The 23543-nt window shown below is 43.2% G+C and overlaps 1 protein-coding gene across 1 annotated transcript in view; it reads right to left on the bottom strand.

Moving 5' to 3' along the window:
• The window catches only part of SYCP2 (synaptonemal complex protein 2), a 406987-nt gene that overhangs the window by 366154 nt on the left and 17290 nt on the right, over positions 1 to 23543 (bottom strand). The window contains exons 2-3 of the mRNA XM_033914513.1: positions 15030 to 15054; positions 3367 to 3452 (exon numbers count right to left, since the gene is read on the bottom strand). Of these exons, the coding sequence (XP_033770404.1) occupies positions 3367 to 3452; positions 15030 to 15054 (111 nt within the window). The remainder of the gene's footprint in view (positions 1 to 3366; positions 3453 to 15029; positions 15055 to 23543) is intronic.

Genomic DNA, 23543 nt, shown 5'->3' with positions numbered 1-23543 from the left:
AATTTCTCAGGCTCCATTTCAATATCCTCTACTAACATTTATTCTGGCATTTCCACATCATATTCAGTACCTTTAGAAGAATGATTAGAGGCTTCAGTTCTGAGGTTTTCTACCTGCTTGCTTTGGGAAGTGCCAGTCTCTGCCTTCTGAATCCGGGCTCGCACAGGTCTGCTTCTCTCCCAGGATTCAGGTATGCTATAAGTTTTGTAGCTGCCTCCTTGGCCTAGGGACTACTCCCTTTTCTCTATCATTGGGCTGATTGCCTCTAGAAACACCTGTGGTTCTCTGGTGCTTTGCTAATGAGCCTGGATAGCTTCCTTGCTGACTAGCCCTGCCCCCAGCAGAGCTGATTGCAGGATCTAATCCCTTTGTGGGTTTTGCTATCACCAGCCTGGTGCCTGCTGGTACGTGTAGCTCTTTGCTTTTAGCACTCCCTACACTAGAACTAGGCAAGTATAATCGGGTCACTTTTGGCCTGCCTTTCACTGGGGATAAATTCTGCAGGGCAGTTTCCCTAACCTGCTTGCTTCTAGGAGGAGGTTTAGGAATAGTTTTAGAGCACTGCAGGGTTTCTTTCAGCATGACAGGACTCTCCCTGTCACAATGTCTATTATTAAATCTCTGTCCACTTCTTCTGTCTGTAAAGGATGTACCATGTAAATATATTCACCATTCCCTCTTTCCAAATTGATCCACAGTGTCTCTTCCTTGCCCTGCAGATCATGCAATTGTGTGGCTTTAATATGATTTTTAACATATAATGCTACTACCCCTCCTTTTCTTCCTATCCTGTCTTTCCTGAACAGATTATAGCCTGGTATAACTACATCCCAGTCATGGTTCTTTGTGATTGCTACTATATCCAACTCATCTTCTCCCATCACAGCTTCCAGATCCAGAATTTTGTTTCCCATTCTTTGAGCATTAGTATATACTGCTTTCCAGACATTGCCCCCCTTTCCCATCTCCTTTTACAGAAATCGTACCTTCCTTAAGCTGCTCTGCCACTAAGCCAGTTTAAGTCCCTAGTGACCCACTTTAGTTTGTGAATGATGCAGAAAAATCCCCGAATGGAAGTCCAAATCATCTGGCATCTGTAAGCACCTTTGCTTTCATACTGAAGATCTAATTGCATCACCAGAAATTGAAGGAGGCAATTCTGGAGCCCTATCCCTCTGAAAATACTAGAAGAAAGCCTTGTGATGGGACATTCTCTAGGGAAAATGGCAACCCTGCTCCCAGGGATTCCCCAGAGCTCTGGTTTTTCCTATAAAATCTGAACACATTTCTGCAGCCTGGAGAGAATTTCCCTGAAGTCCTAAGTCTGTTGAGTGCCCTCTTTGTTTGATTGGGATGCTGTGCTATAACCCGCCTCAGAGGAGTAGCAAGGCCCAATTGCTGACCTTTCCATGTTTTCAAGTCTAGAACCAGAAGTCTGAATTGACCCAGCTATGACTCTACATTTTGACCAGAATTAACTTTTTTTCTGTTTCCTGCAGGGCTTTCTCCATGATCTGGAACCAAAGTTTGCCTTCCAGGATAAGAGATGAACTCACTTGCCAAACTGCACCAGCTCTCACAGTGCCCTCTGCAAGGACTTCTTTAAAATCAAGAGCTGAATTTCACCACAAGCGCACCAGCCAAGACTAAAACTTTAGCCTTGTGCTACAGTCTTCTGTGCGAAATAAGAGAAGCCCAATCATTGCCTCTAAAGCACGGATGAAAATGTGACCTCCCTCAGAGTGGATCAAGTGAATAGTGGAACATTGTCCTCCAAGTCCTCAGAGAAAATAACCCCCTCATCTGGAATACTGCATTCAATTCTAGTCTCCTTATCTCAAGAAAGATATAGTGGCGCTAGAAAAGGTTCAAAAAAGAGTGACCAAGATGGTAAAGGGGATGGAACTCCTCTCGTATGAGGAATGACTAAAACGGTTAGGGCTCTTCAGATTAGAAAAGAGCTGGCTGAGGGGAGATACGATTGAAGTCTACAAAATCCTGAGTGGAGTAGAACGGGTACAAGTGGATTGATTTTTCACTCCATTAAAAATTACAAAGACTAGGGGACACTCGATGAAGTTACAGGGAAATACTTTTAAAACCAATTGGAGGAAAAATTTTTCACTCAGAGAATAGTTAAGCTCTGGAACGAGTTGCCAGAGGATGTGGTAAGAGCGGATATCATAGCTGGTTTTAAGAAAGGTTTGGACAAGTTCCTGGAGAAAAAGTCCATAGTCAGTTATTGAGAAAGACACGGAGGAAGCCACTGCTTGTCTTATATCGGTAGCATGTAATATTGCTACATCTTGGGTTTTGGCCAGGTACTAGTGACCTGGATTGGCCACCGTGAGAATGGGCTTCTGGGCTTGATGGACCATTGGTCTGACCCAGTAAGGCTATTCTTATGTTGTTCACAGAAGCTCCAAGAGCAAAGGTTTTTCACTTGTGTTAAAAATTATTGTTTACAAACCTTCATCTTTTCTTTTATCCTCTGATACAGGACCCCCACCCCCCTCACATACACACACAATCACAGAACAGGGAGGAAAGGTGGGGAGAGAAGAAAATAAGAAACCTCTGAGAAATCCCAGAGCTCCAAAATTCTCCTCTTCTTTTTTTTGTAAGGGTACCTCTTGCTCGACTGGGTGCCAGTTCTCCAACTGGCTCAAGAAGCTTCACTCTGTAAGTCATCCAAGAGCTGCACAGTCTGTTACCATCTGCTGGATACAGAAAAATATTGACGACCAACAGCTGCATGGTGACCTTACTTGGCAGAGCACAGAGGTGTTTAGTCTCTGTCCCCATTGATTGGTCGATGGGCAAACCCACAGGTTTTTGAATGGTCTGGTTAAGGAAGTGGCCATTTTCAGACTTTTCTCTGAGGCAAAGTCTGTGGGTTTCTTTTACCAAGAAAATGTATGCACAAATTTTCTCTTTGAAAACTGACACACAGACAATTGAGCTCATGTTTAGTGCAGGCAATTCAGGCATACTATTTTTCAATTTAGATCAAAACACATCCCTAGGAATGGCTCCCTCCATGTGCAGCTAAAAGTGTGCACATTGGGCCTGGTTCAATAAAATTAAGCTACGTGCCTAAATTGGATAGATGTGCTATCTAAGCGCCTAACTATAGGCGTCTTTTACAGAATCAGGCCCATTGTGGAATCCTATACACAAAGATATAGTTAGACTGAGGGCAACCTTCATCAATTTACATTAGTAAATTGTATATATAAAATTTACATATATATATAAATTTACATTAGTAAATTGTATATATAAAATTTTTGTTAATTGTTAAATGGCTTTGAAATTTGTCTTTAACATATAATTATGATGGGGAAAACAGGAAAAGCTAATCACCTCTTGCTGAATAAATAAATTCATTCTTATATCAGCAACTAAGGAACATGTTCTTGATACGAAGTTTTCCAAAACTTGCATCTTACCTACAAAAAGAGGAAAACTTAAATATAAGTTGCAGATACACACACACAAAAAAAAAATACTGCAGAATACAAGCATCAATAACAACAGTCCCCTAAACAAACTTACCCATTTATCAAGAGTATCAAATATCAAAAGATCAACTGCGTAGGAGGCCTGCATCTCTAATTAACAACCATCCCTCCCTGACAGCCTCCTTTAATACCCTTTTTCTATCCAATTCCCCTATCCATGTGAATCAATAATGAAGGAAAACTAAGTGAAATGTTCACACAAAGACTCTGTTTACAATTGAAGTTCATTAACAATCAAGCTTCACCTTTGGTGAGAGATCCTGCACATATATATGTTTCCCATATCATCCAGAAGCATTTCTTGCTTTTCGTGAAGGGACATTTTCGATAGGATGTCTAAGTCTGACTTTGAACATTTCCCGCAAGATGTCCAAAAGTCAGGACAAGAAAATATCCATTTTTGCAACCGCTAGACATCCAAATATTTTTTTAATAACCTATTTGGACATATTGGTCATTAGGAGGTCCATCCTTAGGACACCTAACTTTTTCACCATTTTAGACCACAAAAATGTCCAAATCCAGATCATTTGGATGTGGGAGAGGCCAGCATAATGGAATGGCCACATAGAGCAGTGGGGCATCTTAGAGGGCAATGCTGTAAACTTCACTAAAGGGTGGCAGATGTACGTCTCACCATAACCCCCATACAATTTATGGTGAGCCCTCCAAAACCTACTATACCCACCTGTCTACCACCCTAATAGCTTTATGGCTGCAGGTGGCACATATATGGCACGTATATGCTCATGCTTTCCACCATAAATGTAGTAGTTAGAGTGGCTTATGGGCCTGGGTCCTCCTCTGTATGATTCACTAGCCCACCCACCAGGCTACTTAAGATACCTGTGTGCTGCTCTACTAGGCTTTCCTATACCAGGTGCTGTTCTTCTAGAAACAGGTATTTACTGTTTCATTCTGTTCTTTGTGTTGTATGGGAGGGGATCGGTGACCATTGGGGGAGTGTGGAGGGGGGTCATTACTCAGTCCCTCCAGTGGTCATCTGATCAGTTTGGATTCTATTTGGACACTTAGATGCTTTTAAAACAGGTCTAGCTCCAGACATGTAAGTTCCGTCCTGGACGTCTTGTGAAATGATCGATTATCACAAGACGCTGTCACAACCCAGGCTCCTGTAAGGCTCAGCGAGCACCTGGGAACGTGACCAAAGCTTAAACCTGGTGTGTCCCTTACCACTAAGGGATCCTTCAGGTTTTTAAAATAGGCACATTCTAAAACTTATAAGTATGCAAGGTAAAAAGGAATCTTAGTCAGAGATGGCAAAACAAAAATAAACTTTATTTCAACCACTGGTTGAATAAATAAAAATACAGGGAACATTGTAGTTCAAAATGAACTGATATTGCATGAAATCAAAAAGGTTCAAATAATATAATCAGGCAGTTGAATCTTGGTCAGCACTGCCCTATGTACAGTTTCCTGCTTCTAGACTTTAATTAGTTGAGAAATACAGTCCTCTTCACCAGAGCAGTAATAATCAGGTAAGTAATGCTTTTATCAAACAGTCCAGAACACATAAGAATCACAGCATTATTCAGAGTTCAAAATCAGGCAAACGTTTCCCTCTAACGTTGCTGTAGCAATCAGGCACAGCTGTGCAGGACCAACAGAGATTTCCTAGCTGAATCACTATACAGGAAATACGTTCAACATGGTTTGTCAGAAAACACATACATTCCTGCTTTACAGAAAGCCTCAAAATGTGGCTTTCCAGGAGAGCTTCTGCACTGGCTTCAAACAGGTAAGAGACAAGCTGGCAGCATAAAGAAATTAAATCCCAATCTCAGGCTTATTGTATCTCCATGGGTGTTGGCAGAGTGTCAGCTCCTAACAGCTTTCCTGCACCTCCATGGCTTCTCCTTCTGTTTGTACTCCAGTATCCCAGACCAGAGGTAACTCGTCTGCCTCAAGCATATGACAGTCTGAGAGAGACTGCCTCTTCTCAGCTTCCCATTCTCCCGTCTGCTTCTCTCCTGTGTGCCCCCTTCCTGTTCTCAGAAGCCTCTTATATCCTGTGGATAACCACTCCCCCTCTGAGCAGGTGGGGGAAGGGTTTTCCACACACCGGCTTGCTTCCTGCTATTACAGGCAGGTTTTTCCCTAGTCCTAATTTTAACAGGCTGTTCAAACTGAATAAACTTTCTGACAGTGGCAGGTCTGCATGGAGTGGAGCTTTTTCTCTTAATCTTATCCTGCCCTGTCTCTTCTACCTCCATGTCAGAATCAGAGCAGAAGTCAGCTTCATCAATCAATTGGCAGGTCACCTGATCAGCCCTCCTGCATCTAGGTGCACTGTGAATATTCCTGCTCACTGGGGCAAAACCCGGGACGGATTCAGGTGTGTTTTGGCCAAAACCCGAAACAGACCTAGGTTTGTCACAACGCCCAAGTGCTAAGCCTGCTTAATCCTGTCCTTAACACGCCCCCTCGAACTTTGGACGCACAGCGGCTAAGAAGTCTAGCAAGATGTCCAGAAAGTCAACTTTGATAATTGCCACTTGGACATTTTGGCGAGAAAAATGTCAAAGAGCTGATTGGGTGTCCAATATAAATAGCAATACTGTTTCAAAAATGTGTAAACCTGCAACGTCAAAATGCATGAGACAAATCATTATCAGCAGCACCACTTTTGATACACTTAGAGATAAGAGCACAGCCCACATGGAATGCAAGAGCAAAATAGGCTCTAGTTATTACATGCTATACTATAAACAAAAGAAGGGATTTGTTTTATTGCCCCAGCTATGTCAGTAGCTTGCAATTGAAGCCCCAGCTCCATGTTCCATTTAATTACCAAATCATCATGAGTTTAATGGGTATAATGTTGTAGAGCAGAGGCACCCAACCTTAGCCCTCGCCAGGTCAGGTTTTCAGTATTTCCCAAATGAATATACATGAAATCTACCTGCACACAATGAAAGCAGTGCATGCAATTAGATCTTATGCAAATTTGTTAGGGAAATCCTAAAAACCTGAATACCGTATATTGCTGCCCTCAAAGACCGACACTGGACAACCCTGTTGTAGAGAGATTTATGCTAATGAGGAGAGTGACACATAATCCTCTGCATCAGTGCAAAAAAAATTCACAAAGTTTAGCTTTTACACCACAACTCCATTGGGAATTTGCAAGAAACAGAGATACAATGAATAGTTATACGCATGAAATAACGGTGTAGATGGGGCAGCATGGCCCATAGTTAAACTTGAAAAAACCCAGGTTTTGATTGTGGGAGACATTGGCATTTTGGGTAGCCCTACAATACTTACTATTATGGGCACACAATTATTGGTAGAGCCCGAGATATTGGTCCTTGGGGTATGGTCAGATTCTCAGCTCTTAATGAAACAACACATAGCTAAAGTGGTACAAGGAGGATATGCACAACTTCATATCTTATTTAGATTAAAACCAATGCTGTTGCCTGTGGATTTTCGCTCTGTCATTCAAGCTTTATTGCTATCTCAAACTGATTACTGCAATCTTTTGTATCTCGGATTGTCAAACCTGTTCAACTTCTAATGTATCTCGGATTCTAATGTATCTCAGATATCTAATGTATCTTGGATTCTAATGCATCTCAGATTCTTTTGTATCTCGGATTGTCAAACCTGTTCAACTTCTAATGAATTCAGCAGTTAGATTGATAATGGGCATTCCTAGGGTTGCCCATATTACTACAATCTTAAAAGCTTTCCACTGGTTACCTGTTCAAAAGAGAATTTGCTATAAAGCTGTCTGTCGTTCATCAAATATTGTACTCCTCTTCTCCTACTTGCTTTCAAAACTTGTGGGAAATCTATCAACTCGCAAGATGTTTGAGATCTGAGGGACGGATGTTGCTCATCAGTTTAAAAGCAAATGGGATTCATTATGTTACATCTAGAATATTTATTTTCTCACTTGCCGGTAAGAATCTCTGGAATTCAATTTCAGGTATAATGAGATTATGCAAAGATTGTATGTCTTTTAAGAAAATGTTAAAAAACACAATTATTTATGGATACCTTTCTCTAACCCTGTGGTTATTTGTTTTAGATTTAAAGAATTCTGTATTAAGGAAATTTGTGGGTAAGATTGACTTGTTTACTACATTTTATAATGTTTGTTTGTGCTTGAAATTGTGGATATAAATGTTTTGTACATCGCTTAGATTTATGTGATTCATAAATTTTTAAAATAAATAAATCTCCACCCCAAACCCTAGCAACCTGGGACAACTCTGTAAAAGATCAGATCATACCATTAGGTTGCAAAAAACAAGATATGTAACCATACCTATGAAGAGTTCATCTTCTGCAGACTTTCACTTCCAAACCCGGTGGGAAAGCTAAGTTTCAAACAATTGATAGAAAATCAGTAGGATGAGTCTGTTTAAACCAAGATGTTATAAGCACCTTTTAGTTTTTCTGCAGTGGTCACAGCAGAATGTTACGTATAATGGGAAATGAGATCTGAGCTAAGGGAGCCTGTATAAAGTAGTGTAGATGGAATGGGGGAAATAACTCCAACTCCCTGGGTGTACTGTAATTATCTGTCTCTAATGTCCAATTTCTAACATGTCATAAAAGACAAGCCAAATTATAGAGATGGATATTGGAAAGACCCAACCCTCCCATGCTCAGTTACCAAAGAGATAGTCCAAATTCACTTTCAATTTTTTTACCTTTCTGATAAAACTTAGCTAGGTCTTTATAGAAGGTGCAAAGGTTACACAGAACCCAAATAGGGACATGCTGAAGAACATATAACCACTTAGGAAAGAGGGTCATACTAAGGAGTGTAGAAGGAAATTCCAAACCTCTAAGTGATGCCATGCCTGCTGAAGTATGTACTGTATGTAACGTTAGCTTGATACAGGTATCTGGGATCTGCTGGAAGTTGGATACATAAATAAGTCTGGAGTTCACTGTAGGGGAAAGTCTTCCTTCCAAGACACTCTAATCAGTGATAGCGGTGCTAGAGCCTCCCTTTACTCATCTTTAATTTAATGCTGGAAAATTCCTGTATTCTTTAAGACAGTCCAATAACACAGGAAGATACCGAGATGGATTGGCGCTATGTACCAACAAATCATGAGCATAGGCTGAAATTTAATAACAGCTGAAATTTAATAACGAACTCCTGAAATATCAAGATTATCCAATATTTCTCGAACCAAAGGGTCTAAAATAAGGATGAACAGTGAGAGGTTTCCCATCAACTGGCTCATGGAAAGCATTGATAGCACTGAGATGAACTCTAGTGGAATTGGTTTTGAGACCTGAATTGGATAAATGTAGAAGATAGTCCAATACTGAAGAGATAGAGGTGGATTTAGCCTCATGATGATAAAAAGCACAGCAGGTGGAAGCATGGACAGTTTTCTGGATGCTTCCAAGATTAGTCTGACAGACTGAAAAAGATGAAGGTCAGCCGATGTTAGGCCATGAGATACCAAGTTGTCAGGTGCAATGAAGAAAGATTGGGAAGCAGAAGAGATCCGTGATTCTGTGTGAGAAGAGACGGGAACATTTGAAATGGTATTGGTTCCTTCACAGAAAGGAAAACCAGGGCTGTCTAGGCTACCGAGGAGCTATAAGGATCATGGTGGTGGACTCCTGCTTGAGCTTGACAAACATTTTGAGAATGAGGGGGATTGGAGGAAAAGCATAGAGAAACTTGTGAGCCCAATCCAGTAGAAAAGCATCCACTTCTAGATGGTGAGGAGAGTACTACCGGGAGCAAAACTAGGGCAGCTTGTGCTTGGGGGGGGGGGGGTACACAAACAGGTCTATCTGAGGAGTCCCCCACTGAGAGAAGACGTGATGCAAAACTGCAGAACTAAATGACCACTCGTGTGGTTGAAGAAACCTGCTGAGTCTTGTCTACAAGAGAATTCTGTTCCCCTTGAATATACATGTATATTGCTTTCAGGAATATATTGCGAGCAATGGCCCAGGTCCAAATCTTCTGGGCCTCCTAACAAAGACGGAGAGACCCCATGCCTCCTTTTTGCTTATGTAATACATCGCGACCTGATTGTGTGGATAAGCAGGATGGTGTTGATCACAATGTGTTGAAAAGCTTTGACAGCATTGAAAATCACTCCGAATTCCAACAGATTTATATGACAAAGGCAGTCCTGGACAGACGTGACCCTGCGTGCGAAGCTCATCCAGATGAGCTCCTCAAGCATAAGTGGACGAGTCTGTGGCCAGAACTTTCTGATGAGGAACAAAAATCCTCTGGACAGATTGGAAGAGTTCATCCACCACTGCAGTTACTGTTGAAGCGAAGGAGTGACTGTAATGTGTAGGTTGAACGCTTGAGACCACTGAGATGCGAGAGTCCATTGAGATATCCTGAGATGAAGTCTCACAAATGGAGTAACATTTCATGTGACCCAGGGGTACCATCATTTGTCTGGCTGAGATTGATGGCAGATGATAAATCTGAGTGCAAAGCTGAATCAAATTGTCTTGTCTTTGCTGTGGTAGAAATACCCTGAGATGAATGGTGTCAAGCAGAGCTCCTATGAATTGTAGAGTCTGAGATGGCTGAAGTTGGGATTTGGGAAAATTGATTTTGAAATCCAACTGCTGAGGGAAGAGAATTGTCATGCAAGTTGCTACTGTCACACCTTGTGAGGTAGGGTCCTAGACCAGCTAGGCGTCCAGGTAAAGAAAGACTTGAAGGCCCTGAGACCGTAGTCCTGCTGCCACTACCACCAGGCATTTGGTGAACACTTTGGGAGAGGATGCAAGGTCAAAGGGTAGTACTTTGTATTGATAATGGTGATGAGCCACCTGGAAATAGAAGAATCTCTTGGAGGCCAGATGCACTGGAATGTGAGTTAAGGCTTCTTTCATATCCAGAGAGCGTAGCCAGTCATTGCAATCTAAGAGGAGATATAAAGTTGCCAGGGATAACATCTGAAACTATTCCTTCACTAGAAACTTGTTGAGAGCCCTGAGGTCCAAGACTGGATGAAGACCTCCCGTCTTCAGAAGAAGAAAATACATGACATTGAGAAGGAGAAGGGATTCTATCTCCCGAAGAAGAAGGGACATCTGCTGAGGGTGAAAAGAAGACTCTCTTGGAGGATGATCCAGAGGAATGCCGATAAAGTGAAGAGAGTATCCCTCTTGTACAGTGTCTCGCAAACTTTTTTGAGCTGGGGCTCACTAAACCTAGTGTCCCTAGCTCAATACACCCGGAAGTGCGCTGGTATCGGCATGATGATGTCATGCGTATGCATGAAGTCAGCGCATGCGCAAAGGACCTTCAAACGGGCCTTTTGCTGAGAGGAGAGAAGGGCCGGCAGAGAGAAGGAGAGAAGAGCTGGAGAGAAGGGCCGGCAGAGAGAAGAGGTGCCGGTGTCGGGATATTGCTTACAGGACATGCCTCTCTTTGCGAGAGACATGTCCTGTAGACAGTCAGCTGGCACCGGCATTTCTCCTCTTCCCCAGTGTACCGCAGCACACCTGAAATCTCAGGAGGCACACTGGTGTGCCGCTGCACACAGTTTGCAATACACTGCTCTTGAATAATTGTTAGCACCCAGAGGCCTCTGGTAATCAGTTCCCAGCCAGGATAAAAAGTTGAAGCCATCCTCTAATAGGTTGAGGGAGAGGCTGGAATAAAGGAACAGCAGATATGCTCTCAAGAGACACGTCAGAAAGACTGAGCAGGCTTCTGTGGAGCTCTGGCCTGGGTTTTATGAGGATGTTGTTGCTTCTGTTTCTTTTGCTGTGGTCTAGTAGGAGCAGCAGGTTTGGAAGAAAAACACCTCTGATTGGAAGACTTGAAAGGCTTGGAAATTGAAGGCTTAGATTTGGATTTAACCAAAGCATCCCAATGTTTCTCATGATCAGTGAGCTTTTGAGTATTGTTTTCAATAGAATCACCAAATAGCCCATCACCCAAGCATGGAATATTAGCCAATCTATCCTATAGGTTGATATCCATATCAGAGACTCAGGGCCATGATCCCCTCCTCCTGTTTACAGTATCACTCCTCTATATCCCTATGCCACCCCCTGTCCAGCATCTTCCTTCTGCGTTATTCTCCCCATTTCTAGCCATCTTCTCTGTGTCCATATACCCTTCCATGCCTAGCAATACCCCTCTGTGTCAAGTTTCAAGTTTATTAGGTTTTTATATACCGCCTATCAAGATTATCTAAGTGGTTTTACAATAAGGTACTCAAGCATTTGTCCATATACCATCCCATGCAGATGCAGCATTTCCCATTTTGTTCCTGTTTCTATGCTCTCAATCCATGCCCACCATCTCCCCTTTTTATGTACATCTCCCTGTGTCCAGTTTCTCCCCCCTCTTACTCCCTTACACCAATGTATCTCTCACACTCTCTTTCCTCCCTCCCTCAATATTTCACTCACTCTTCTTTCATCCCCTTGGTCCAGCTTTTCTTTTTCCCTTTCCTTCTCTCTCTTCCTCCCTGCAGGTCCTGCATCTCTCTCCCTTCCCACTAGCCCCCTTTCTATGTGTCTAATACCTCTATCCCCTATCTTCAACACCCTGGTGTGGGTCTGGCACCTCTCTCCCTTCCTTCCAGCTCCACTCCACCCACCAAATGAGCCCAGCACCTGTTTCCCTTCCCCCCAATCCCCAGAACAGATCCAGCAACTGTCTCCCTTCCCTTCAGCTCCAACCAGTCCAGCAGCTCAAGCAACTCCCTCCCCCCTTTGCAGGTGCAGCAACAGCCCCCCACTCACGAATCCAGCAGCTCCCATCCCTACCTCCCTATCGCAGATCCAACAGCCCTCCACCCTTGCATCCTCCCTCTCGATAGCGGGCAGCAAAAAACAACCTGTGACTACCCTGGATCAGCCCCTTCGCGCCTCCCAGGGTGGGTCTACCAGCTCTTAGAAGCTTCCTGCACGCAGGGCTGCTCCGAGCGTAACCTTCTTGCCGCTGAGTCCCTCCTTATGATGTAACTTCCGGCAGCGAGAACAAGAGTCAACCCGGTGCTCAGGATCAAGGCACTGAAGACAGCAAGTGTGCGGATCAATGACTGATATGGTCCTATTGCACTGAGAATAATAATAATAATAAACTTTATTCTTATAAACCACCCTGCCATAAGTTCCGAGCGGTTTATAAAAAAGAACACTGGACATTCAATGATACATACAAACAATTGAAAAAAACCATCAAATTTACATAAGAATGATCGATATACAAAAAAGTTCATCATGTTTCACATTTTTTCAAATAATTTAGTTTTTAATACCTTCCTAAAACAATAGTAAGATTTGGCTAGAAGGCTTTGAAGGCTAGAAGGCTTTGATATCAATGGAAAAACTGCCGATGCAAGATCGAAGGAAACAATTTTTCCTCCAAGTGTCAAGTAAATTTATGGCCAAAAACGTCTTGATGCCCCCAGCTGGAAAACAGGTGGATGTAGGGCCATAGGCCCGAAAATACGCAAAAAAGAAAATTTTGAAAACTGAAAAGATTCCAACATTAGACAAAGAAAGTAGTACACGTAAGAAAAATGAAAGAAAATATGAACAGAAAGGCACATTTTTGGAAAAAAATAGTGCTTTTGTATCGACTCCAAACAGAAATGTCTTCTTAACTCCACAGAAAACTAAGAACCGATGGTCCTGCAAGCCCATGTTGGATGATATCACCCACATGTGCAAATATGCTGCCTGCTTGTCTTGGGATAATAATTGTACCCTTGTTAACTAAACATAACACAATGGAGGAAATTCTATAAATGACATCCCGAATATAGGTGGCGGTAGATGTCCTACTGCTGTCTTTGCAAGACTAGGGAGGCCTTAGTTCATCAAAGGCATGCTTTCACCCAAAACTGGCCTTAGGCGAGCTTAGGCGGCCCTAGGCATCTCCCTAGGAGCGTAATAGGCGTCTGAAATGTAGGCCAACAAAAATGCTGGTCTACATTTCAAATAGATGTGGCCGCTGAGCTGATTGCGGCAAGCGAATCTCCCTGCCGTGATCAGTTTAGCGGCCACGGCAGGGAACTCGTCCTCCCTCTCCACCCCCCACAAAGATGACCGGCAGGAGGGTTGCCCACTTCCTCCTGCTAGAACCCCTGAAGCCCTCCCACCCTCAAATGTTGACGGCAGGAGTACCGAATTCGTCCTGCTGCCACCACCCCGATACATCCCCCGGCAGAAGCGATGCCCAATCCCTCCTTCCGGAAATCCACAATCACCCTCCTGACAGGAAGGATGCCCAGTGCCCCTGCCAGAATCACCCCCTACCCCCAAAGATCATTGGCAGGAGGGATGCCCAGTCCCTCCTGCCGGAATCCCCGCTAAAGGCATGCCCCCACCCCGACCCACTTAAGCCCACCTGGACCCCACCAGTACTTATTTTTCATTGGCCGGCTGGAGGGATGCTTATTCCCGCTAGCCAGCAGGCCCGCCTGCGCAGAATGGTGGGCCTTCATGGGATGCACCCAGGAGGGGCCTAAGACCCTGAATGAACCAGACACTTAAGGCCCCTCTCTTAGACACCTGGGCCAACCAGAATATTAGGCCTCTCTCCCAGTGCATTCTGGGATGCAATGGGAATGGCCTAAGATTCTGAATGGCCAAATCCCTTAGGCCACCCCCATGGTGGCAAATGAAAAATAGGTACTGGTGGGGTTGGGGGGGGAGTCAGTGTGGGGGCATGCCTTCAGAGGGGTTCTAGCAGGAGGGACTGGGCATCCCTCTGCCAATGATCTTAGGTGGGGGAGATTAGGGGGGGGGCTCTGGCAGTAGGCCTGGGCATCCCTCCTGCAGGTGATTTTTGGGGGTTGGGTGGGTTTCTGGCAGGAGGGACTGAGCATCCCTCCTACCAGGGGATGTCTCATGGTGGTTTCTGGCAGGAGGGAGTGGGCATCCCTCCTGCTGGGGAGTGTTTTAAGGGTGTGGCAGCAGGAGGGATTGGGCATCTCTCCTGCCGGGGGATGTATCGGGGTGGTGGCAGCATGACAAATTCAGTACTCTGCGGACATTCAGGGGTGGGAGGGCTTGAGGGGTTCCAGCAGGCAGGAGTAATCCGTCTTCATGGGGGGAACGGAACGGACGTGTTCCCTGTCACAGCCGCTAAACTGATCGTGGCAGGGAAATTCCCTTGCTGCAATCAGCTCAGCGGCAATGCGAATCTCTAACCGGCACCTGTGACATGGACACCGGTTAGAGAACTGGCACAATTCTATGAAGGACGCCTGTGTACAATTCTCAAAAGCCACTCAGGTGGCTGTTAAGCCCAGGCATCCTATACAGAATTAAGCCCATTCCATAACTGGTTCAGTGCAATTAGTCCAAGCAACTTTTAAAAGGCTAGTGCTGACCTAACTTTGTATTGTCTTGCAAAATATATTTTACCATTGCTATTTTTTAAAGCAAACAATCAGTTTATAAGTTTAATCTAAAATACCATAAAACATACAGTCTCCCCTTAAATCCCTCAGGTTGAACTTTGAAAGCATGCTCCAGATCTATATTTTGACATACCATCATTACTGACATCATGTACAACCTGAAAAAAAATAAAGTGCAGACATTTTAAAATACATTAGAGTAAAATGCATGAATTTTATCTACAAAACTATTATGGCATGCAGCTACAAATCATAGCATTCCATATTATATCTATTCTTATTCCTCTATGTAATACTACATTCTTTTTTTTTTTTTAGTTCAATAATATTTATTGAGTATTTCAAAAAATACAAGAAGCAGTTCAAATGCATAGAATCAAAATAAAGCTTTCTGTACAAAGAACCTGCATAGCTATATTCAACTGTAAAGGACCAAAACACTGAAGAAGGTTCAGAGTACTGGAACTGCTTGTGAAGAATATACAAGAAAAAGGTGAGAGAAGCAAAAAAAGAAAAGAAAAAGGAGAGAAAGAAAAAAAAAAAAAAAAAAAGAAAGGAAGGAGGAGAGAAGGAAAGAAGGGAAGAAAAGGAAGACAGGAGTGTCTACGAAACAGAGCGTACATATGTATCCAGGAATGACCAAGGTGATTTGTTACGCTTCAAGTTCATGGAAGTTCGGGATACAATTTTCTTCTCATATGCATAGGATTCAAATCTATGATACATACTCAGAGAGTTCCACCAAAAAGTGTAGTCCAGTAGCGAAGATGATTTCCAATTTTTCAGAATATGCATGAGAGCAGTCACAAACATGGTATCGATAAGTTTAGGAGGACAGTTCGATTGCGTGAAACAGGGATGTTGAGAGCGAATAATTACAATGTCTATAGAGATCTCTTCCGAGCAGTTAGTAATAGATTGTATGGTATCCCAAATGCGAGTTAAAAAGGAACGGACCAGAGTACAGTGAAAGAGCATATGGTCGAGAGATCCAGCTTCTTTCAAACAGTTCCAGCAAACAGAGTCTTGTTTTAAGTTGGCTTTCCACATGCGAAATGGGGTCCATACTGCATGCCACATAATAAAGAACATTGATTGTGAGACTCTAGAGCAGCGATGGCGAACCTATGGCGCGCGTGCCAGTTGTGGCACGCGAAGGCCTTGCAGCTGGCACGCGGGAAGGTCCGCAATAGAGAGCTGCACGGGTCGCGGGGATCCCGTGGGGACGCCTCCGAGGGTCGCGGGGTTCCTGCGGGGCTGGATGTACTAAGTTGCGCGGCTTTTCTCCCTACCTGCTCTGCTTGCAGCACAGAGCCGAACGGAAGTCTTCCCGATGTGTAAACAAAGCCCTCCCTCCCTCCGACGTCTGCGCTGACGTTGGGAAAACTTCCGTTCGGCTCTGTGCTGCAGGCAGGGTAGGTAAGGAGGAGTAGCCTTGCGGCTCGAGTGGCTACCAAGGGAGGGGGGCGGACCGCCCCGCCCCGCCCCGTGTGCAGCACAGCCGGCCAGGTCCCCTTACTTTTGTGGAGCTAACCCGACCGACCGACAACAGCCCTGGTTCGACAAACCTCCCTGCCCTTAACCGCGAATCTAAATTACCTTCTTACAGCAGCTGTAAGAAGGAAATTTAGATTCGCTGTTAAGGGCAGGGAGGTTTGTCAGACCGGGGCTGTTGTCGGTCTGTCGGTCGCGGAAGCGCCACAAAAGTAAGGGGACCTGGCCGGCTGTGCTGCACCCGGGGCGGGAGAGGAGGGGGGAGGACGCTGAAAGCACTGGGGAAGACAAAGGGGTGAAGAAGGACCCTGAAAGGCCATGGGGAAGATGGGGTGGGGGGGGAAGGACACTGAAAGCATTTGTGGAAGACAGAAGGGTGAGAAGGACGCTGACAGGACATGGGGAAGACGGGGGGAGAAGGACGCTGAAAGCACATGGGGAAGACAAAGGGGTGGAGAAGGACGCTGAAAGGACATGGGGAAGATGGGAGGTGGAGAAGGACGCTGAAAGGCCATGGGGAAGACGGGGGGAGGGGGTGGAGAAGTACGCTGAAAGGCCATGGGGAAGACAGAGGGGGGAGAAGGACGCTGACAGGACATGGGGAAGATGGGGGGGAGAAGGACGCTGAAAGGAAATGGGGAAGAGAGAGTGGGGAGAAGACGCTGGCTGGGAAGAAGACAGAGATGCCAGACTATGGGGGGAGCGGAGGGAAGAAGATGGGTGCCAGACCAATTTGGAAGGGGGGAGAAAGGGAGAGGCACAGTAACAGAGCAAATGGAAGACGCAGAAGGAAGAGAGACAGTGGATGGAAGGAACTGAATGAGAACATGAGGAAAGCAGAAACCAGGCAACAAAGGTAGGAAAATAATTCTATTTCTTTTTTTTTTGCTTCAGGATAAAGTAGTATATTAGTTGTGTTGATAAAAATTTATAAACAAAAGAGGCTCTGGTAGAAACCCGTTTACAAAGTGTGTATTCTTCCCAATTAATATTTCCAAATTAATAAAGTCTTTTTGCTTATTTGTAAATGGGTTTCTACCAGAGCCTTTAATTCAGTAGCATAATTAAATGAAATAACTATTACTGAAGTTTATAGGGACGGGCGGGGACGGAGGGGATTCCTCACGGGGACGGGCGGGGACGGAGGACATTCCTCGCGGGGACGGGTGGGGACGGAGGGATTCTTCACGGGGACGGGTGGGATTCCTCACGGGGACGGGTGGGGACGGGTGAGACTTTGGCGGGGACGGGTGGGATTTCTGTCCCCGCGCAACTCTCTAGTCCACAATTAAGATATGCGGCGCGGCGGGAGGTGAGTGTGCCGGTATCTGCTTTGCAGCTCATCTGGCAACAGGGCCGGACTGGCCATTGGGAGGACCGGGCATTGTCCCGGTGGGCCGTGGCCCATCCTCCTGTGCTGGCTGCAGTCCTGTGAGTGGATGTTTAGCCTGCCTGTCTTCCCCTTAGTATCCTATGAGCCAGGCAGTGTGTGTGAGGGGGAAGTGGGGGGAGGAAGAGAAGCTTCACACTGAGTCTGTCACAGGAACTCAGTGAGGCTGTAGTGTGACTCCACATGTGACATCTGTAATCAGGAACAGTTCCTAGTGCTCCCATGCTAGAGAGGTGAGGATATGGGGGGATGTTAATGTGTCTAATAATGTGCTCCTCTTGTAAAAACCTCTGTATCTTCCATGGGGGACATGCTAAATTCGAGGAAATAAAAAAGCTGCTTATGATGATTGCATAGAGAAGTTCAGTAAGCTGAGAGGAGGGCTGGGCTCTCTGTGAACAACCAACACACTAATCCTCTGCGCTGTACCTTATGGAAAACTCAATATAGCAAAAAACAGTAAAGTGTATATGTGGCCCTTCACAGTGCTTTTGTAAACATCATAATAAAATAACAAAGGCTCCAATAATGAAAATAAAAGTCCTTTTCCCATACACTCAGGTTGCACAAGTCCGGTTTTCACCCGGACAGTATATTTTTTGACCAAAACGGATGTCTACAATTAGTAAAATTCCCCAATCACATATTTTTTTATGGGGACGGATTTGTATACAGCACTTCATTAGATTTTTTTTATTATACAAATTTTATCTTTTTGTAGACTTGAAGTCTTGAACAAAGAAAATGAGTACAGCAAAAAAAGCAAAAACAGATAGTGGAAGACCATTCCAAGAGGCCTGGACAGAGACATATGGAGTGATTGAACGCAGTGGGAAAGCATTGTGTATTATGTGTAATGAAAGTGTTGTGTCTCGCACATCAAGTGTCAAACGTCACTTTGAGACCAACCATAACAGTGTTGCTGAACTTGGTTTAGCTCAAAGAAAAGAGTTCCTTGTAGGAAAATTAAAGAAATATCACTCCCAGTCTCTTAGTTTTAGCAACTATCTTTCAAAAACTAATCATCTTACAGTTGCCAGCTTTCAAATTTCACTGTGCATGGCAAAACATGGTAAGCCCCTCTCTGATGGAGATTTTATCAAAAAGGCAATTTTGGCTGGGAGTAATTCACTCTTCCATGATTTCCAAAACAAGGATAAAATTGTGCAGCGCATCTCTGAGATGCCGCTAAGCAGAAATACTGCAAAAGATAGGGTTCTGCGAATGGCTGCTGATGTTAGTCAACAGCTTACTTGCGACTTACAAAAAGCACCCTTCTACTCCATGTGCTTGGATGAAAGTACAGATATTACTAACCATGCAAGACTAGCGCTCATTTTGTGTTATGCTACTGGTGACATGAGAGAAGAGCTTGTAAAACTGCTGTCTTTGCCTGGAAGAACACAAGGGATAGATATCCACAATGCTGTGATGGAGGCTTTTTAATCACTAGACATAAGTCCAGAAAAAGTAGTTTCAGTTACTAGCGATGGAGCACCTAGCATAGTGGGGACAACATCAGGATTCATTTCTTTGCTAAGGAAGCAAAACATCCACTGATTCAATTTCACTGCATAATACATCAAGAGGCTCTCTGCGCCAAAGAAAGCAGCAAAAAACTTGACGATGTCCTCAAAGATGTAACAAAAATGGTGAACTTCATCATGGCGCGTGCTCTTAATTTCGACAATTTCAAGCCCTTCTTGATGAGGTTCAGGCACAATATAACACTTTACTGATGTACAATAATGTCCGGTGGCTGAGCAGAGGACGAGTGTTAGAGAGATTTGTGGCCTGCTTGGAAGAAGTTAGGCTATTTATGAACGAAAAGGGGGAAGACTATCCTCAACTCACCAACATGGCCTGGCTTACCAACCTCATGTTCTTTACAGATTTTACTAACCACTTTAATGTACTAAACAAAAAATTACAAGGCATGGGAAAAACAGCAGAAAGCATGTTTAGTGACATCAAAGCTTTTGAGAGAAAATTGCATGTTTTTGAAAAAGACCTTGAGAGTGGACAGCTAAAATATTTTCCCAACCTAAAAATACATTTGGATAATTTTACAACATTTGTGGACAGTCATAAAAAACACCAGGAAATCCACAAAGCATATTCCACCATTGTAGCCGAAGCAAAGGAGAATTTTAGTAAAAGATTTTCTCAGTTCCTTAAGATGGAGACAACCCTTTCATTTATAACTTCCCCAGAAAAGTCCACATTTGAAGATCTTGATCTTTCCTGCTTACAGTGGTTGGATATTCAAAATTTGGAAATGGAGCTACTGGAATTTCAAGAAAGCTCTATCTGGAAAAGTAAATTCAATGACCTGCGTGCGGCTCTTGAACGTATTGAGTGTGAAAGGGTGACAAATGAAATCACTGCTAGCAGTTCTGAAAATGAAATCCTAAAAGCGTGGAATTCTCTGCCAGACAATTTTAAGTCCATGAAAGCACTTGGGATTGCTCTTCTTACTTTGTTTGGGTCATCCTATGCTTGTGAGCAGCTGTTTTCGGCTTTGAATCATATAAAATCTGATGCTAGAAACAGATTAACGGATGACATGAGTGCTGCATGTATTGCTCTGAAATTAACGCACTATGAGCCAAGGATTGACAAGTTATCAGCATGCATGCAACAACAAAAATCACATTAATTTTTTTCAGAGCATGCCCAATGCATATGTTTACATGAAGCAGTGTTTTCAGTTTGCAGTTAAGACACTTTCTAAGTTAATTAAATATTATTTAAAGATGTTATTTAAAAAAGGGACTTTACATGGCCCTGTTGTATTCCAATCTGGAATTTCCAATAAAAACGGTTGGTTTAATTGAAAGCTCTTTTGTTTTCTTTACATCATATTATTAGAAATGTAATGATTTAACTATTTTCTAATTTGATTGTAAATTTTACAAAAAAACATGTATAGACTCTTTGGGAATACACACTGAGTCTTGACACAGTTAACAGTTTTAAGAAGTTTATCTTTTTTTTTTACTCAGAATACATTTGACATGTTATGTGAATAATACATTTAAAATATATTGTGTAACTGAATCAAATTCTTCCTAAATTCATTAAATTGAATGAAATCATTAAAACATTATAAATTGCCAATAAATTGAAATGAAAACCAAAGGATTGTGAATCAAATTGATTCTCTGACAATACAAAGATTGCAAACTTTAAAAATGATGTTACATAGTTCAGGCAACTTTATAAAGAGTTTTTAGATACTAAAATCTTGTTATTAAGGTTTAATTGTCGTGCTGGCACTTTGAGGAAATTCTTTGGTTTTGTGCGGCAGTTTGGGCACTCGGGCTCAAAAAGGTTAGCCATCACTGCTCTAGAGGATAAAAGCGGACGATTTGTTGAAGACCAGAAAAGTTCCCAATCAATATCAGAAAGCGGAGTAGTAAGTATAGAGTCCCAATGTTTCATGGAATGGGATGAGAAAGTAAAGGAGTGATCTCTTAAACTATTGTAAAAGAGAGATATTGCCTTGCCTTTCAGTAGAGCCAGTGTAGACCAGTGGCGAAGTGTGAATAGATGTCATGAAGTCAAAACGTATATGCACAGAAGATAACACCCCAGTGAGAGAGAGCCATTGTGAGTAAATAGAAGGAGGCAGCGAGTATGTAGAGCAAAGTACATCAAAAGGAACAGAAGAAGTGGGAGTAGACATTTGGTGAGCAAACCATAGACCCGCCCGCTGCCACTTTTTCCATGAGAGGGATTTGCCATTGATTTGGATTTTGGGATTATTCCAAAGGGACATGAGTGGACTATTGTAAACTGAGATCTCAGCCATCGTATCTAGGAGATGAAGGGCATGCTGCATTGAACTCAACAAAGAATACTTTCTCAAGTGTCTAGGTACTGACACCGTTAGTAGGCAGGAGACGTGTAATGGTGCACAAAGAAAGCGCTCCATTTCAAGCCAGGCTGGTGGATCCTGGGGCGAGGAGTCAGTGAGCCAGTAAGCTCCATATTTGGCTAATGAAGCAATATAATAATGATAGAAATCTGGAAAGTTTAGACCACCGTTAATCTTAGAGGCTTTCAGCTTGGCAAGAGCAATGTGAGGTTTTTTCTTGTTCCAAATGAATTCAGAAATTTTCCTATTTAGCCAATGAAAAAATGACTTCCGGCATAGAAGAGGAAGCATAGAGAGAGTGTAATTAATTTGAGGGGCCAGGGTTATTTTGATGGAGGCTATTCTACCCCACCAAGACAGAAAAAATGGGGACCATGGAGATGTAGTGTTTAGAACTAAATTTTTGATTTTGGATATATTAAGATCTTGAGCATGAACTGGGTCTTTATGTATTAAGATCCCCAAGTATTTCACAGCTTCATGTGACCATGAGAAAGGAAAGTGAGCCAGATCTGAGGGAAGAATATTATCATTCAGAGGGAAGATCTCCGATTTCTCCCAATTGACAGAGTAACCGGAGAGGAGGGAATACTGAGTGACGATGTGAATAAGGTGAGGGAGAGAGACTAGAGGGTTCTTAAGAAAAAGTAAAACATCATCAGCATAAGCTGCTAATTTGAAATCTCGATCCGAGGAGGGAATGCCTTTAATTAAGGGGCTTTGTCAGATAGCTGAAAGAAGGGGCTCCAACGCTAAATTAAATAGCAATGGTGAAAGAGGACAGCCCTGCCGAGTACCTCTGTGAAGGGAAAATTTATTAGATAGAGAGTTGTTAATCAGGATACGAGCTGTGGGTTGGCGATATAGTGTTTCTATCCATTCTGTGAAGAATGGGCCAAAATTGTACCACTTCAAGACACGAAATAGAAAAGACCACTCCACCCAGTCAAAGGCTTTTTCAGCGTCAATAGCTAGGCCAATTACAGGGTCTGACATTGTTTTAGCATGGGCATTAATATGATGAAAGAGGCGTAGGTTATCTCCTATATATCTTTGTTTAATGAACCCTGTGTAATACTACATTCTATACCACAACTTGTAATATTTGCACTATAGCATTGACCATTTAAGCTAACATGACATAGGATTTAAATATGCTACTTAACTAGAGATCTCTAACTGAAATAACAGGATTCTGTAGTCTTGCAATAAGCTAATGGTGTGTGATGTAATGTAATGTAATTTATTTCTTATATACCGCTAAACTCCGTTAGGATTCTAAGCGATTTACAGAAAAATAGACAATAGGGTGCATTAAAATTATAAGTAAAATAGGTACTTAGAAATTCCCTTACTGTCCCGAAGGCTCACAATCTAACTAAAGTATCTGGAAAAATGACAATTAGTAGAGTAATGAAGAAATAAAATAGAGAATAGATGAGAAAAATAAGAAAATAAACATTCTAATAAGACTACAATGATCTAAAGGACTTTGAAAGGTTGAAAAAAGAGGGGAGATAAGAATAGATGCAGAGGGAGAACCGTTGAAGCAATAGAATTCTGGGGAAATTTAAATGAAATTTGAATGATAAAATAAAACAAAATAAGTGGTAAAACAATAAGTGAGATTAAAAAATATATCATAAACTAAAAAGAATTGAAAATAAAATCAAAACAGTCAAAACTGAAGTCCAGCTTGAATGGGCCCCCGAGCCAACCGTTGGTCCGATGGCCGGACTGCAGCCCTCCTCCGTCGGCTCTCCCCTGCTGGAATGGGGGAGGAGCGAAGACAGTGTCGGGTGCCCTGCTGGAACGGGCCCCCAAGCCGACCGTTGGTCCGATGGCCGGACTGCAGCCCTCCTCCGTCGGCTCTCCCCTGCTGG

The sequence above is a fragment of the Geotrypetes seraphini genome, chromosome 11 (genome assembly GCF_902459505.1).
Source record: "Geotrypetes seraphini chromosome 11, aGeoSer1.1, whole genome shotgun sequence".
NCBI lineage: Eukaryota > Metazoa > Chordata > Amphibia > Gymnophiona > Dermophiidae > Geotrypetes > Geotrypetes seraphini.
The sequence above is the reverse complement of the archived record's forward strand: the minus strand, read 5'-3'. Positions and strand labels throughout refer to the sequence as shown.